The 16,738-nt window shown below is 41.1% G+C and overlaps 1 protein-coding gene across 12 annotated transcripts in view; it reads left to right on the top strand.

Annotated features, from left to right (window-relative positions):
* The window catches only part of ABLIM1 (actin binding LIM protein 1), a 196,473-nt gene that overhangs the window by 79,321 nt on the left and 100,414 nt on the right, over positions 1-16,738 (top strand). For all 12 annotated transcript variants that reach the window (XM_071812181.1, XM_071812180.1, XM_065843401.2 and 9 more), the window contains exon 2: positions 13,451-13,585. In XM_071812181.1, the coding sequence (XP_071668282.1) occupies positions 13,451-13,585 (135 nt within the window). The remainder of the gene's footprint in view (positions 1-13,450; positions 13,586-16,738) is intronic.

Raw genomic sequence — 16,738 nt, 5'->3', positions numbered from 1 at the left:
ACCCTGTAAGGTTATGACCAAGAGGGCTGGTTTTGTGCTTGCAGTAGCTCCAGTCTTGTCTGCTCTTCCATTCGTATATCCCGAGAGCTGTGTCTCCAAAGCAGCTTTTAGTCTAACTTTTCCTTTTGTTGTAAATGGAACTGCTTTAGATAGGGTTATTCCCAAAAGGCATGCAAATGTTACCTGTGTGTTAATTTAAAGGTTTTCTTGATCTGGAACACTGTCTGTCCAGTGCCCTATTTGCAGTCTCAACATTTATTCCCAGTGTGAATCAAGAAAATGGTGAATAATGGACTTCGAGCCCTGACGCTGTCTCAGTGTCACGGTCGTTAATGAAACATAGTCTTGATCTGAACTCATGACTTTGGAACTTTTAACCCTGGGTGACCTGGGAAAGTCTCCAAGTTTGTTGCTTTTGGAGCACATGACAAGATTATGCAATGCACGTTGGCAGGGGCAGGACTGGGCTGTTCTGTTTTATTTTGCTTCAGTTTACCTAGTTTTAAATTTAGTTCTGCCTGACAATTTGCTTTTGGTGCTGGACATTTGGGGGTTTGTTTTGTTTAAGTCAATGTGCTAACTTGTACAAGCCACAGAAAAGGCATTTTATAAATACGCAGAATAGTAGATGTTAAAACGTATTCTTGTAGTTGAAGTACTAAACTACAGAACAGTTCTGTGTTAGAGACTCGTAAGGTGACCTTGGGGAAGTAATTTGATCTCTCCTTGTGTTAATCTGTAAAATGAGGATAAGAACATTCCTTTTGTCTGCCTTGATTATTCGAATCAAGTCTTTGAAGCAGAGAGTTCCTTTTACTTTGTTTCGCAGCTATGACAAGGAAATCTTAGTCTTGGGATTTAACTGCTTCCATTTCTAAAAAAAAAACCCCAACGAAATCCAGTGGTATGTGAATATCTTCTAAGTTATCTTCTTAGTTTTTCAAGACAAAACAACTTGAAAGGAATTACATTTTTACTGGAAAATTTATGGTGTTGCTTGCTCTGTACTCTCTCTTTCTAAATGCATTTTTAATATTAGGTTTCAAGTTGCGGTTCTGCTGTGCAGTATTCATACTGAGAGAAACAAAAATAACCCAAGAGATGCCAGCTCAGGCACTGCGTGTTTGTTAGAGGTTTTATGTTTTTGTTTGTGTGTTTTGGTTTTTTTTAAATAGGACTTAGTTCACATGAGGGTACGAATATTCATATCCGAAGAGCTGGGCAAGCACAGCGTGCAGTCCTGCCATGCCTGAAGGCTTCTCTGTTTCCCAGTAGTGAAATTCCATACATTCCTTGCATCCCAGCTTCATGTAGGAGCCAGCTCTCTGATGGCAGCTATTTTATAGTGAGAAATGGGAGAACTTCTGCTGTTGATCTCACTGGAGAGGAGGGCTTAGTGGTTTTAGTCGTTGAATTTGAGGCCACAGAGTTCATGGGTTCAGCCATGGGCAGAAGCAGTTAAACTGTTCCACCACCTGAAACAGTGGGTGTTGAGGGCCGAAAACCGGGCTTGAGTAGGGGAGGCTCAATCAATGTGATTTATTGGCGATGAACAAACTTTTAGTTACTGATTTGGATGTTGAAAATAAAAGCAAGCAAACACACAAAGAAACATGTGCTTCTTTCCTTAGCTCTGCCTTGGTGTCTCTCCTACACTGCCATTATCTCTTGTGTTTCCTCTGTTTTTCCGCCTCCTTGCAGCTCTGGCATCTCTCCTGTGTCTCCTACCGAGTGTCTGTCCCTTCAAATATTTACTGCCCTTTTTAATGTATGTGTTTTTGCAGAGGTGCTATGTGCTTCTCTGGTTCTGTTTTGATGTGCAATAGGCCCATTTTGTCCATTGCCGAGATGGTTGGAAGCAGCTGTGACCAGCACAGTGTGGTCCATGACCGCCTCCCACACCGGTCACCACTGCAGCACCCATGCCACCCAACCCTGCTGGTTACAGAATCAGTGAATTTTATGTTGAATACAAGTGAGTACACGGCAAACTGTATAATTCATTTTCTTGGAGGAGAATCTGAAAGGCAAGGCTTTTAAAGATAGTCTTGGCATAGTGGAATTGTGCATGTTTAGAAGCTAGGGCAAAGAGATATTTTTTTCCAGAGGGGAGTTAGGAAGATTGGTAGGAAAGTACTTCCAAGTTAGGGTGATAATTTGGCCTGCTACTGTAGGAAAGTCAATTCTTTTTGTGGAAAAATTAATGCGTACCGGGGGAAAAGACGACCAAGTTCGACTAATCAAAATGCGCTGTGTCCTTTGGGTGGGAGAAACCAGAGAACTGGATTTCATTGTTTCTGGGGGCAATCCATAACTAATTTAAAAAGGATTATTTATAACAGAGTTGGTTTTGCACCTAGAGAACAGTGAGCATCCCCAAAAGGATGATTAATCCTTGCCTTCCGTGAGCCTGGATAGCTTTCAGGCTCACTAGGGATCTGGCTGAGGAGAACTCTTAGGCATTGTCTTAAGCCTATTCTGTTCAGCAGAGTATCTTGTTGAGTCTAATTGAATCACTGGGATTTAAAGCTCAGTAACTGCTCCAGTGTTGTCTCAAAGTTGGACTCCATTTTTAGAGGCTTTGCGATATTTCTGCAGTGAAGTTGTGTATTTTATTAATAGCGGTCATTTTATGTTGTTAGCTGCGTTGAGAGAAATAATACTGGCTTATCAAAAATGCTATAAACCCAGAAATGACAGATGCCTTGTGTAGCTTAGTTGTGTACGTTATCTGTTATTATATTCCGTATAGACCCGAAAGCAGAAGCAGGAAAGTGGAGGAGTCTCCTCAAAACTGCCAAGTGAGGAGCAAGTGCTAAATAAGGGTCAAACTGAGCAATTCCACCTTTTCACAAGTGAAATGTTGCATTTATGCGATATGAGAGCCTAATGGGCAGTGTCAACAGGAGAGCTCTCCAATTCCCAGTGCTGTTAGCACCCGTTCAGTCTCACAGATGTTAGTGTGATCTGCATGGCAGTGTTGTGGAACTTAGTTCAGGATCTGGTACAGCAGCAGGATCTTAAACTGATACCAAAATAAAGAAGCGATGCAAATATAAATGCAGCCTTGCAGAATGGTCAGGGTTATCTTTTGTTACTGCTCAGTCAAACAAGAGTCAATAAATGGCCGGAATGGCTTGTTTGTTCAAAGAAGCAGTTGCATTTGCACCTTTTTTCTTTTTTAATTCTTCAAAGGCACCTCAGAACAAGATTGGATGGATTTGAAAAGTGTCTGCTTGCTGTTCTGTACATGAAGTGCTAGCCAAGGAACAGGCTCTATTCAGGAGTACTGTATCAGTCATTAGTGCTTTCTTTATGATAGTCCATTTACCAAATAGTGTTTGAAGCTGACAGACTTCCAGAAATAATAGACATGAAGGAATTTACTTCTACACTGCAATTTTTTGCTAGGTCTGGGTGCCAAGATGGGCAGCTAAGCCCAGGGCAGGGCTTCTGAAATATCAGGTTTACCAGCTCTATATGTGGCAAACCATCCTGGCAGTCAGGAGCCATGTGAAGGGTTATGTTGCTCATTAATGTGCCTGCCTAGTCTGAGCTCAGGCAGAAGAAGAGATGCAATGTGTGGGGACAGAGCTTCTGTGGTTCAAAAGCACTGGCTGAGGACAGATCTCTGCCAGGGTCTTCCACAAAACCCTTGGTGAGATTGCTGGTGGTATCTGAGGGGAGATTTTACTATAGATTCTGTTCTGAAAGATCTTTAAGTCAGGCCTGTTTCTGTGCAGGCTTTCCCTTATTTTTCATACAAACATCAAACTGCAGCCATGATTCAACACTATGAAGATACCAAAAGGTATCTGGGAGACCACTGTCGTAAGTATGTCAGTGGTCCTCCTTAGGTAATCTCAGGGTAAACAGTGGGAGAATTGGTGTTTAAAATTAGCATTTTTATATTGACTTGCCTCAAAAGGGAATTTATCTCCTTTTACTGTATGGAATGCTTTTGGCAGCCTCAAAAAAGGAAGCACAGGGGAACTCTGAGTGTGTTGCCGCTGACTAAAATCCCCATGTGGGCTGCTGTGAAGGTAGCTAAGACGCCTTTTTGACACTTCAGTGCTATTATGGGTAACCAGCACTCATCAGTAAGCCAGAATTTCTGTGCTGTCTGGAAAAAACAATTGCCTTTTCTGCTAATTTCAGCAACTTGCGTTCGTGCAGCCTTGAGCATCCTTGAGGTTTTACAGTGAATAGTTTGACACTTCTGTTTATTTATTCATCGTTTTGAGTAAGATTTTGATACGGATATCAAGTGATGTGTATGAGATAGTTGCTCAGACTACTCTTAGGAGCTCTTGAATTTCTAAGTACCCCTCTCCTATGTTAGAAGCAAAACAAAACAAGCCCTGAATAGTCTTTGAAATAGTGACTTGATCTTCTTGTGTATGGCAGGTGTGTTGAAAGAATAACTCAAAATAATTTTACTACTTACAAGGCTGATAAGGAGTTTCTACATGTTAGGCTTTCAGATGTTATGTATGAGAGACATCTGCTTAGCAATGATCCTCCAACCCTTCAGTAAAGAGTTTTGAAAGATTGATTATCTAGAAATACCGTCTCTCGGTAAGCTGGTTGTACAAGTAAATGCAGAGAACTTTTGTGTATGTGATGAAGATCACTAGGGGCATTCTCAGAACATGAGATAAAACAATCAGGGTTCGTTATCCTTTTATCACCCGATTTGTATCATGATCCGTTTTGGGAAAAATTACTCTCTACTAATGTAGAAATATGGCAGACTAAATTCACTTTACTTCTTCCCTTTGGGTTGCTAACTGCTAATCAGTAATCCATCTGTTAACCATCGTGTTGAGTAATGAAGTTTTTGATTCAAAGAGTGGCTTAGCTTAGTCAACATTTGTTTCAACATCGTCTGTTTCACAGCACATCTTAGCTTGATGCATGCTTCGTTGTAACATTAGTGTCCTTCCATTACTGAAAACAGTTTTAAAGCTGTTTATTGCTTTCCCTGTTTGAGCTTAAAACAACTCCTGACCATACTCAGCAAGCTGTTCCTGACTCTGCTTTGAAAGGATTAAAGCTTTTCTTAAACAGTAATTGTCATATAAGGTATTTAATGTAACAAACATAAATTGAGTGATTTTGTCAAGTTGTTTTGTTTTCTGCAGTAGAGATGATGCTATAGAATGTGCTTTTGTTCACCTGCCAAGCAACTGAAGGCAAACGCGTATGGACAGACATGGTGGAAGGAAAATGAAGGACAGTGCTGCTGCTTCAGAGAATGGCAGGTCCTTCTAAATAGGCTCTGATGCTTTTATACTGAGAACAGCATCAATGGTACTGCTGCGTTTATGTTTTGTCACTGTAAAACTGAAAATTGTACACCAAAGCTATAGAAGATCAGAATCTGTGGTGTAATCTTCACTGAGTCCGGATAAGGTTATAACCATGTAAATGCAACTGAATTTTCTTAGTCTCTCAATCACTATCAAAATCATGGCAAAGTGGATCCGTCAAGCACATGTATTTTAATCACAGAACAACCACAGGTCTGTTCTAACACAGAGGCTTTTTGTGTATCTTGTAGAAGATGGTCGCTTTTCAGAAAGGATCAAGCAGGTGCTGGTGTTAAATACTTCCCTTAATTCTGAACCATTCAGATGCTTAAATCTTCATAAGGCTGAGGCCTTGGGCGCAGGTTTTGCAGGCTGGTCAGTGAGGAATTCTTTGCTGTATCAAAACTCTAGATAAAATAAGAGGGTTGGGAGAAGGATAGGGAACATCAGGCAGAATACAGAGAAGCATGTTTGTAGCTGTGTTCTGAAACTTTTAAACAAATAAGGGTTTTTCCTTCCTGCTGTGTTTTAAAGCTCATAATTTCCTAGCCTTTCTACATGTATGTATGCAGGTAACACAAAGCTGCTTTATTTTCTTTTCAAATAACATAGGATTTCAAGTTACAGTTCTTAATATTTTAGGTTATTACCTGACACTTGACTCTCTAATCTTTTACTTCATTCTTTTACCTGCATCAGCTCTATCCTTGTGGCGTGCATGCTTACAAATATCTAGGAAAGTACTTAAATACTGGCTTGCTTATTTAAAACCAGTATATGTTTCATATCTTCTTTTTAAAATTTGATTTCTGGTTTTGAAATCTCTGCGCTCTATTTTAATGCAAATTAAGTGTTCGATATCTTTACTTACAATGTTTTCTCAACTGCCTTTCTTATGAGCTACCCTAGCCTGTCATCCTAGTTTAACAATTTCCACTTGTTAATGTCCACATAACCTATTTTTTCCTTTTAAAGATGTTATTTCTCAAGATAGCAACACACCCCATTTCTAGGCTGGACTCGTGCCTTGTCCTCTGAGCATTTTGTGGAAATCTTTAATTGTTACAGTACCTGCCAAAGGGTGTGGGGGGATGTGGAGAGAATTGATACAAATCTGTTAATTACTCTGAGTCAGCCTCACATCTGGCTGTGAGAGGCTGTTTTGAGGGTCAATGACTCTGGTGTACTTTATTCTAGTTGAAGAACTGAGGCTGAGAAGCATATATTACGGTGATAATTGAATAGGATACATAAGAAAAGTGTCAGTTTTCCTTAGGACTTCTCTTTGTTAAATAAGTACACAATAAAACCAGAGGCAAAGACCTGGGATATTAGTCGTGATTTCTGGATCTAAACCAGAACAGATGCGGGCTGTGTTATCCATCTTTATGTGGCTTTCTCACGTCATCCAGCCTTCTCTCCTGCGTTGTCCTACTTGTTAAGCTTTGACTTTCATCCCATGAACACCCCAAAGAAGGGAGTGTGAGCAGCTGGGGTGCTCTCACCTGTGTGTATGTGCCATGTGTCACTTGCTTTTGCAGTGCCCAAGGAGATGCTGTCCCACAGTGTTCTCATGGCTGCTGGGGCCCCATTTGCATCTGCTGGTTTCAGCAGCAGGCTAATTGTAAAGGGGAAATAACAATACTTCTGTGGAAAATATCAGTAAACATGTAAAAACTATGGCAAATAACTACAAGTTTAAGATTTTTTTTTTTCCTGTCTTTTTTTTAAAAATAGCTGCTCTGGTTATATGTGGATAGCAAAAATAGTTTTAAGACAAATTGGCACTCAGTAGGAGTGATACAGATAAACTGACAAGGAGAGTTTTTAAACTATTCTTCAGCTATGATTTGAATGGTAGTAGTATGAGCAAGCTACAGTCTAGGGTTTTGCCTTAGGCTTTTTAGTACATGTGTGGGCATGCAGCTGACTAGTATCTCTCTATGGGAGTGCCTCTTTTTAGGATAGCCTGGAATTCCTCAAGATCTCTGCCTGATACCTGTGGCTGCTTTATCTGTCCCTGACAGCTGGAGGTTTGATTTCAGTTTCGGTGGCTGTTTGGTCACCTTAGCTGATAGGATTCTTATAGATTGAAGATTCGAGAACTGAGGCTGCAGATAAGGAGAACGACACTGCATTTTTCATCCCTTTTTAGTGGGTATTTCAGTAACTCCTCAAGGCTCCACTGTGCTGAGATTGTACAAAAGAGCAATGCCTTGGGTAGCGTACAAACTATAGACAGACAGGCTTTACAAACCAGAGGTTACAGACATTCACCTCTGCGAGAAAACACAAAGGATGGGAGAAAATTGCTTTTTCTCCCTTTTTTTACAAAGGGAGCGTGGAGAAGTAGTGATAAGCCAGATCTGGTTCTTTAACTTGGTTCTCAGGTGTCTCTCTTGCACCTTTCATCCAGGAATAGCTTTGTCACAGCTGCTTGTCCTGGTCCCAGTGCCCACCAGCCGCCCTCTGTCCTGTCCCCAGCAAGCGGCCGCCCAGCTGGAGGTACAGGACAGTCACTTGATAGTGTCCAATTGTAAAACCTTCATGTTTTGAACTTCAAATCCTGTACATTAATTCAAGAAAAGTTCTCCGAAGCCATATTAGGTATTTTGGAGAGAGAAGGCAGGGAGCGCTGCTGCCCGAAGGAGGATTTGGTTGCATTTTATGGCCTTGGCAGTCTCTAGTACAGTTATTTTACCTTCATCCCTGGAAACAGAGGAATGGGGAAATTTAAAGCAGGCTAGCACAAAAACACACAATAGTTTAATGCCATTACATTCTTGCTTTATTTTTCCATCTTAATAGTTCTGATTTTGGCCAAAAAAACACAGCAGCCAATTGAAAGTTAGCATTTCAGAGCATGCTGTCTGTATTAGGCCACTCTTCAAGATCTGAAGGACACAGCTGTGAAATCCTGAGCGTCCCCTTGCCTATGCTGCTGTGGGCACAGCACATTCTCAGTGCTGTGCAAAAGTGCCTCGAGGTTGTGGAGCTACACATCACAGAAATGGTGTATCCTAGTGTGAGGTTTGAAGTTACACCTGCTACAGTACGGTTGGAGCTGACTGAGTATAACTCCAAGTTTATCTGTGAAGGTAGGCATGCAAATGAGAAAACTACAAAAATTCCCTTTTAAAAAGAAGGATAGCGTATATCCTCCTTGTGATTAAATTTAGAGGAAGCTGCTTTTTACTTCAATTTAGAGCAGAACGGAACCCAGCCTCTCTTGCTGTGACCTCTGCTTTGCAGCATACGCAGAGCAAGGCGTTTCCCAGAAGCTTCTCTCTGAATTCCAGGACGAAGCTGAGTGTCCTGCGGCTCGCAGCAGAGACGTGGAGTCTCGCCAGCAGGAATCTGCAGCTCAGAGCCACTTAACTTCAACCTTTGCTTTCCCAACAGTTCTGTGTTCAGGGAGAGGATCATCAATAAGGGAGGCTGCAGGATTTATTTTCCTGTTTTTCTTTTATTCAACAACGGTTACTGTTCAGGTAGTTGCTGTAATTGCCGGTTCAGAAGGGTTCGGTGTGAGTACTGCGGTCCTTTTTCTAGCTGATGCAGCAAAACATGTAATAGGTATTAAACCTTTGTACGATGAGCTGCTCTACGTAAAGAAGCATTGACAGGACAGTTTTGAACTTTGCACAGCAATTCATTTCCTTCATTTTGCCCAGAAGGTGCTTCAGGTTTCTCATTTGAACACGGGGTTGTTATCGGTCTTTTCTCTCCCTTTTTCTTTTTAGTTGTTTCTTTGCAGATCTGGGATTGAGATGTGTTGATAAAATGCAGTAATGAGTACTCTCAAGGTGGTAGAGTTGCTTTAAATTTACATCAATATAGTGCAGTTGCAAAATGTAATGAAATTGCGTGCTTCACAATGGAACATAAGGAATGACAAAAATCAGGGTGAAATGTCTATGGAGTGATGTTAGCACAAAGCAATACTCCAGTGACAAAGATTATATTCCTCATAGAAGAAAGCACTATTGATTTCCACCCCCCACCCCAACAAACAATGTAATCCAGACTTCACAGTTCTCCCAGTCAATACATTGGATATTAAATGGGACATTGATTTGTCTTATTGGAAACCCAGATGAGCTAAAGAAAGCATTAAATAATCATTAATTGTTCAGTTAAGCTGGTCTTGTAAGCAAGAGTGGAAGTCTTGCTGTTCTTGAAAAGCTGTTCTTTACATGACTCCCCTTTACATATCTCATGTATGGTCATTAATTTAAAAAAAGCATCTTTAGACAGTACTCAATAGCATTGGAAGTTAAAACTGACATAAAGCAACCAGAAACTTTGGAAAAAGTTTTATTGATGGTTTCTTGTAATTGGTCTCTGTACAATTGTGAAGACTGTGACAGCTATTCTTCTATAGGTACTGTAGCTTTCATAGTTACTCTTAACAAGGAATAAAAACACGATTAAAGATTCAAATAAATTGTTGCAGCTGTTTGGTATGTATGCGTGCTTCCAGCATCCCGTTGTTCAAGTGTAGACACTGCACTAGTTTAACTACAGTTGGGTTAAGAAAACAGTTCACTTAGTCGCCTGGGTACTTGGAAGGAATGACATTTGAAACAAGATCTATTGTCTTAGGAGGTGTTTGCACCTTGCTGATGTGAGCTAGACCGATACATTGTGCTTAATGTTACACAAAAAGATCCATGCACCTTGTTATACCGGTTAAGCTAAACTGGTATGATCACATCTTGACTTAATCTGACATGATTTGTGTGTGGGCAAGTATCAGTTCACCGCAGTATACTGGAACTGGTAAATACTTGACTTGTGTTTATATTATGTTACCCACACAGTACATATGTATTTTATGATAGGACGACAATTGTGAACCCTGATACTGGACCAAGAATTTGTTGCTGTGGCAGCATCTCTCCCTCAAAAAGCTGTTGATTTATGTTCTTTTAATTTGGAAGATAGTTGTGGTGATAATGTATTTGGATTTGTAACTTTATTAAAGGCAATGCAGCTCCTCAAGTTGGTGTTGGTCCACTCACGCACTTTCCAATGAATGCTCCTTCCAGAAATATGGCAGATGTGGAACATGTAGCCCATCAGGACTGAATTACTGTCTTGGGTGCTTGTGTGACTCCTTCCATCGCAGTGCCTGGGAGCCTGGTCCTCTGTGTTCCCCCTCTCAGCAGGGTGAGGCTGACAGTGCTGTTACACCTGATTTAAAGTCAGGGGCGTTCAAGACACAGAGAAAAACCTTCAGATAACCTGATTTTAAGCTGACAGGTTACAGGCTTAGAGACTGAGCTGAACTTCATTGTCTGGCTTTAGTTCTTTAGAGCTAAGGGTATGCCATCTGAAGAGCCTAGAGATTGTGGAGCAGGGGTTGGAACCTGGGTTATCCAGATCCTAAATTAACATCCTGTCACTAATGATACTGTGTGGAGTCCATTATTGTCTTAGTCACGATATAGAGCTGCCCTATTACACCATTGCTGCTGGTGCACGATGCCTGAGGATCTGTCCTTTAGTGGGGAGCGTTGGTGCAGGCAGAGCCTAAAAAATTACTTTCTCAAGATATGAAATCCCTGTAAGGAAATGAACCTAATTTGGAGTTTTCAAACCCAAAGTAGTGCACAGTTTACATGTCCAGTAGGCTGGCTGGACCTCTAGTCAGAAACGTTTATATAAACAGCTTGTAAAGGTATTTCTTTAATTTCTCATTGTGTCCTCACTGGCATCCGTAAAGCCTCAGCTCTGCCACTGAGAAGCCTTGTGTGTATTGCAGATATCCAAAGGAAAAAGCTTGCAAGCAATTCTTGCAGAAGAACAAAAGTCAGCCACTCAGTCTTGACCTACAATGTCAAATTGAAGCCAGTGAGACAAGCACCATAATTAGCTTCAGTTAAGAGGTCAGTCTGGAAAGAGCAAAACTTGTATTCATTTAAATGGCTTTAAAGGCAGAACTGGAAAGAACTTGCATCTTCGGACCAGCCTTGAAAACATTTGTTTGCTCTGTAGTAAAGAGCAAGAGCTTGTGTTTCAGATCAAGAACAGAAGATCTGGAACCTGACATGCAGAATGTGTTAGAGTGTCCTCCACCTGTGAGTTTGCGAGAGCAGAATGTTGTAGGTACAGATTTCATGCTTCACCGTTTAAGTCCTAAGAGACTTTGCCCAAATCCTTGATCCAGTTCTTCACTGAGCAACTTTAAAAACTGTTACCTTTTCTTCAGCTGGCATCAGGCCCATCTCAGGCTGTCTGGATCAGAGAGGGGCTTTTCCTCGTAATAGTTTAATTTGCTACTGCTTGTCTCTTCTTTCTTTCTCACTGCATAAACAATGTGTTTCCTTGGTTACAAGTTAATAGTTAATAGTCCTGTTTGGAAGAAAAGTAACTTCCACTCCAGAAATATGATGGCATTGCAGACTATTAGATGAGGTTCACTCAAGTCAAGGCATTCATTAAATGGAGCTGCTAATTGAAATACTGGTTCATGTTGCCAACTGCATTCTGTTCACCAGTATGGACTGAGAAACTGCTCAAGGGAGATTATTGCAATGAAAATACCTGAAGCTTGAGTAGAAAAATTCAGCTATTTTCTTTGAAGACTGCAGTGTATGGGGGGTGAAGAATCAAACAGCAGCTGCCCTATTAGTTTGGCTAGACTTGAAGCAGAAATTATTGCTTGGGATATTTGTAATCCTCTAGTCCTGTTACTTCTGTAATCACATATTAGGCTTTTCTATTATTAATCTTATTGATATAATACAGAATTTCTTCACTAAGGCATTTATGGAGGACAGTATAATATAGAAGAACTTCATTAAGTGTTGGGGCTTTTTCCCTAGAAATTCGTTGAGGAAGGGGAGGCAACTGATGCAGTCAATGTGAACAAGGTAACTGTTATGTTGCTGAATATGCAGTAACCTGAAAACGAGTATAATCCTGGCTGGGTAGATGTCAGGAATTGATCAGGGAAGGAAAAGATCTGCAGCAAACATCAAGATAAAAATAATAAAGATGATTCCCAGTGACAGTGAGAATGATGTAGGTGTAACAGCACTCAGTCCTTTGCAGGACAGGAATGGCATGAAGACTGATACATTTTCTCTGAAACATCCTGACGGGCATCACTAGTTTGAGAACAGTATTACAAGGCGAACAACTTTCTACTGCTAGAATGGGATGTGGGAGGGAGATTTCAAGGGACATAGTTTTGTTTGGGAGCATTCTGGGTAACGCTTTCCATTTCAAACAGTACAGTTGAGACTCAGTCTTGTTCCAGCTTACACCCCTGGGTTTCTGTTGGGGCCCCAAGCTGCCACAGGACACATCTGAAGAACAAGTTAAACATTCTTTTACAGAAGCCAAATGGGTAGCAATAAAACTTTTATTACAACAATGAAAGACACAATAAAGCTGACACAAACCTTTCCTGTTCTTCTCCAAGCTCTGCTCTGGGCTGTGGGACAGCTGATCAATTACCAGTACCTGGAATTTTCGTCTCCCTGACTATATTGCAGATGCTTTGATTATTTCTGTTTGTTCATAATATCTCTAATCTGCATATGGAGAGACATTTTTGCTAGAAACAAATAGCATTGGCTTCTTTTCAGATGTGCTTTCCGTGTTTTAGGTATGTGCTGTAGCAAAATGGAGATGTTTGTAGTTTCTATTTAATATGGTCATTTGCGTGCAAACTCAGGCTGCGTGGTTCGTCTGGTTTCCCAAAACATGATTTGCAGTTGCATTCTGTTCATTCTTTTTGCTTGGATTGTATTATTTCTTGGATTAAAATAGCTCGGTTCTTGTTGCCTTGTGTACTCATTGAATGGTTTGCACACATTCAGGTTCTTGGAAAGGAAAGCTCAGGCATTCTGAAACACTTTGTGGCACTGAAACTGTGGAGGGAATTTTTCCTCATCTTTCCATGGCAACCTCTGTGGAAAGAGGTAGTAGTTGATATGAATGGCTTAAGTTAATGGTTTAGGAAAAGATTATATTTTTAAAAAATGGTGGTGACTTTTTAGATGAGCTTAAAATATGAATGGATACATTTATTTTGTGATGAAATCTGTCTGAAAACACAAATATAAGTGCAGGAGAAAATATTATTTTTTTGTCTGAGTTTAACGTCATATGTTGTTGTTTTACAGTGGCCCACCCTCAGGAGCCTCACCACCCCTCCGAAAAGCCCGTCATCCACTGCCATAAATGTGGGGAGCCGTGTAAAGGTGAAGTGCTTCGTGTTCAGGCCAGGCACTTTCACATCAAATGCTTCACCTGCAAAGGTAAGACCTCGATATACAGCTGTCAGAAATGAGTCAGTTTGTGCAAATGTACCTTGAACCAGTGGCGAGACATCCCACTTCCTGCGATCGGCCAATTACAGGATATTCTCGTTGCTTAGTATCTGAAGAATTTGTGCGTGGAGAGGGTAAAGAATGGGGGTGAAATGGCTGAATCACACATGTACAAGCAGCAAAGTGATCAGTTCCACACAGCACAAATTCATTATGCAAACATCTATGATTTAATGGAAAAGGAAGATTATATGAGACATTTTGTTTTATTGGAGGGATGCGAGAATAAATTGGCCACCACTAGAAGACTCAAAATAGCACATTGTGCTCTGAATAAGTGTTCATTCTTTTTCTTTTCTACTGTTCATTGAGTGCAAAATGCACAATAGATAATTATACCTGAAAGAGATGAAAGAAACCCTTAGTTCTTATTAACATTATTTTCAATTTTATTTACTTTGTACAGTTCTATGTAGACAGTTTCTCATATTTCCCAAATAGTGAGTTAGGCCGTAATTAGACTCTGGTTGCTTTGGTGATGTGTGTGTTTTCTTGTTTATTTGGGAAACAGTGGAACAACACTAAACATCCAAGATGAACTGCTTTATGGAGAGTTGCAAAACATAGGAAGAGAAATCCAGTGTAAATAGTTGATTAGGTTTAAAATATGTTGTATGTGTTTCCTGTTATATCCATATATGGGGTGAGGGTATGTTTAGATTGTATAGTGTGATGAGGTGAAAAGGAATATGGTATAACAATGCTTAAGAAAATTCTTTCTTTGTGTAGTTTTGCTCCAAGTGCTTTTTCAAGGATTTGGATAAATCTGGATTTTTTGACCATTAATAGCAACCACTGCCTTTCATTAGGAATAGCTGTGAAAATTATGCTCCTTTTAACTGAATTGATTGCTGAAACTAACTATGTGCATTCAAAAAAACCCCACCAAAAAGCACCTAATGGGCACTGACATCTGAGAGAAACACGCAGGGAGGTCACTGAGGAGCATGTGCTGGGGAGAGGGGCAGCTCAGCCCCCCGTTTTAGGAGAGGCGCTTCAGTGAGCGAGCATTGCAGAGGGTTGTTACAGGAGGGAAGGGAGCGGGAGCCAAGGGATGTTTGCAGCAGCTGTGCTCATGCTGTCACCCCCAGAAAAAGCTGAGCTGGACATTTTAAGCTGAATGACCAAAAAGATGTTCTTAACTTACTTTGCTTGTGTGGTTGGATTTTGACTAAGTTCTGGAAATAGTATGTGCACGCTGTATATGTGTGCATAATATATATTTGTGTGTATAAGTATATACACACACCTGCTGAGGCCTCCAGTCTGTGGGCTGGGTCCCCTCTTCTGCTATGTGAGGCTCCAGCTCTCTCTGGGTCTCCATTCTCTGGGCTGGCGTTCTCTGGACAGCCCACAGTTTTGGGTGGCCCCAGCTCTCTAGGTCTCCACCTGCCCGGGACCTTATCCTCTGAGCCTCACACTGCTTCAGGTGTCCCTGTGCGAACCTCCCTCCCTTTCTGGTTCCCCCTCACTTGGTGTGAGCCTCCCACCTTTTATTGCCTTCCCGTGCCTTCAGGTGTCCTGCTCTTTCTGGCCTCTGCTTCCCCTCACTCCCCACACACGCATTTTTCCACTGTGTGAGTCGCCCCTCCATTCTCTGTGCCTCTCGCTTCCTTTTGTCCTCATAATTTTAAGGACCTCCATGGTGTGAGCCTCTCCCTCTAACCTGCCCTACCCGTCGCTGGGCCTCTGCTTTGAGCCTTGATGTCAGGTGTGAGTACCTCTGTGTTTCTGTATTTGTATTTGTAGCTGCCTGAAAGCTGTCAGGAAGCTGCATGGCAGGCTCTCTATGACCACAACAAAGGCTCGCTGTGGCTTTTTGTTAAAAAAGAGGTTTAATGGAGCGTTAAGTAATTGTAAAACTACTCTTTGTGAAGTCATCACCTTTGAAGATGGGTGTTCTGAAGCAGGAGGCAATCCTGACTCCTCTGTATGGTTTCTGTTTAGTGAACAACAATACAGAGTTGGCTAAATTAAGTAACTCTCTCCGCAGTACGTAGGATGAAAGGTGAAAATATGGAGAAATATATTGGCCCAGGTGGAACAAGGGAAGGGTTGTTCCTGAACAACCAGCATCTGCTGCATTCAGTCCTAGCACAGCACAGTGTAAAGCAAGGGCTTTGGGCTTGAGCTGGACGTAGTGGAGCTGGTGGTGAACTCGAAGAAAGGTTCTGGAGTAACTTGGAGTAATATAGAGTAATTTAGTACCTAAAATAGAGTAGCAGAATAGACTTTTGCTTCCCTTACACCTAAGTTATATTTCTGAAAGTCCATGTCTAGCACATATGCTGCAGATCCAGCCTTTGAAAAGTGCCTCAAGCTCAGTCTCTGAGTTTGTTGTATTTTCATGTTCTGGATGTGAATGGAATAGAACAGCGGTGTGATTACAATCACTCTGTTCTTCTGCTTCATAAATAGATGGGATATAGCAGAACTTAGAAATATTTGTTTCCGTATGTTACTAAAGGTTGTTGTGTTTTTTTTTTTTTTTAAAGTCAGTTGAGTTATTTGCGTGCTGAAAAATGAATAGCTAGAATCTAAGAAATTCTGTGTTTCTGTTACCTGCAGGTTTTAGTTAAATACAGCTAGGTAGCTCAAAAAATAAGCTTCGCTTTCTTCTGGATGTTTTCCATCTGTGTCAAACTGGAATGGTATCAGCCCACCATGGGCGGCAGAGAGGAGCACTGCACCATTCCTGAAACTCTTGGGGTAATGCATATGCCTCTCTGTATTAGAGCTGCTCTATTTCAAGCAGTACTTGATGTTGTGTGATGCCAAAACAGTTCAAAACCAGCAATAAGTGCTTTCTTTTACCATTTTTACCCGTAGTGAGTAGTGATCTCAGTGTACAGCAGCCCCTGGATTAGGGTATTTCCAGCAGCAGCCCCTTTGAGTCATGAAGAAGAATGGTAATTCAGACCAGGCAGAAAGCAGTATGGCAAGTACCCTTCTGATAGAGCAAAGGACAGGGGTAGCAGACCTTTGGAATTGTTCTCCTGCTGAATGTGCTAGATTAATCTTGCAATTTCTCCTTTCACTTGTGTTTTAGTTACATACACACTGCTTTTGTGCTTTAACTAT

This window comes from Patagioenas fasciata, chromosome 8 (genome assembly GCF_037038585.1).
Source record: "Patagioenas fasciata isolate bPatFas1 chromosome 8, bPatFas1.hap1, whole genome shotgun sequence".
NCBI classification, from domain to species: domain Eukaryota; kingdom Metazoa; phylum Chordata; class Aves; order Columbiformes; family Columbidae; genus Patagioenas; species Patagioenas fasciata.
Note: the sequence above shows the minus strand (reverse complement) of the source record. Positions and strands in the feature narration are given on the sequence as shown.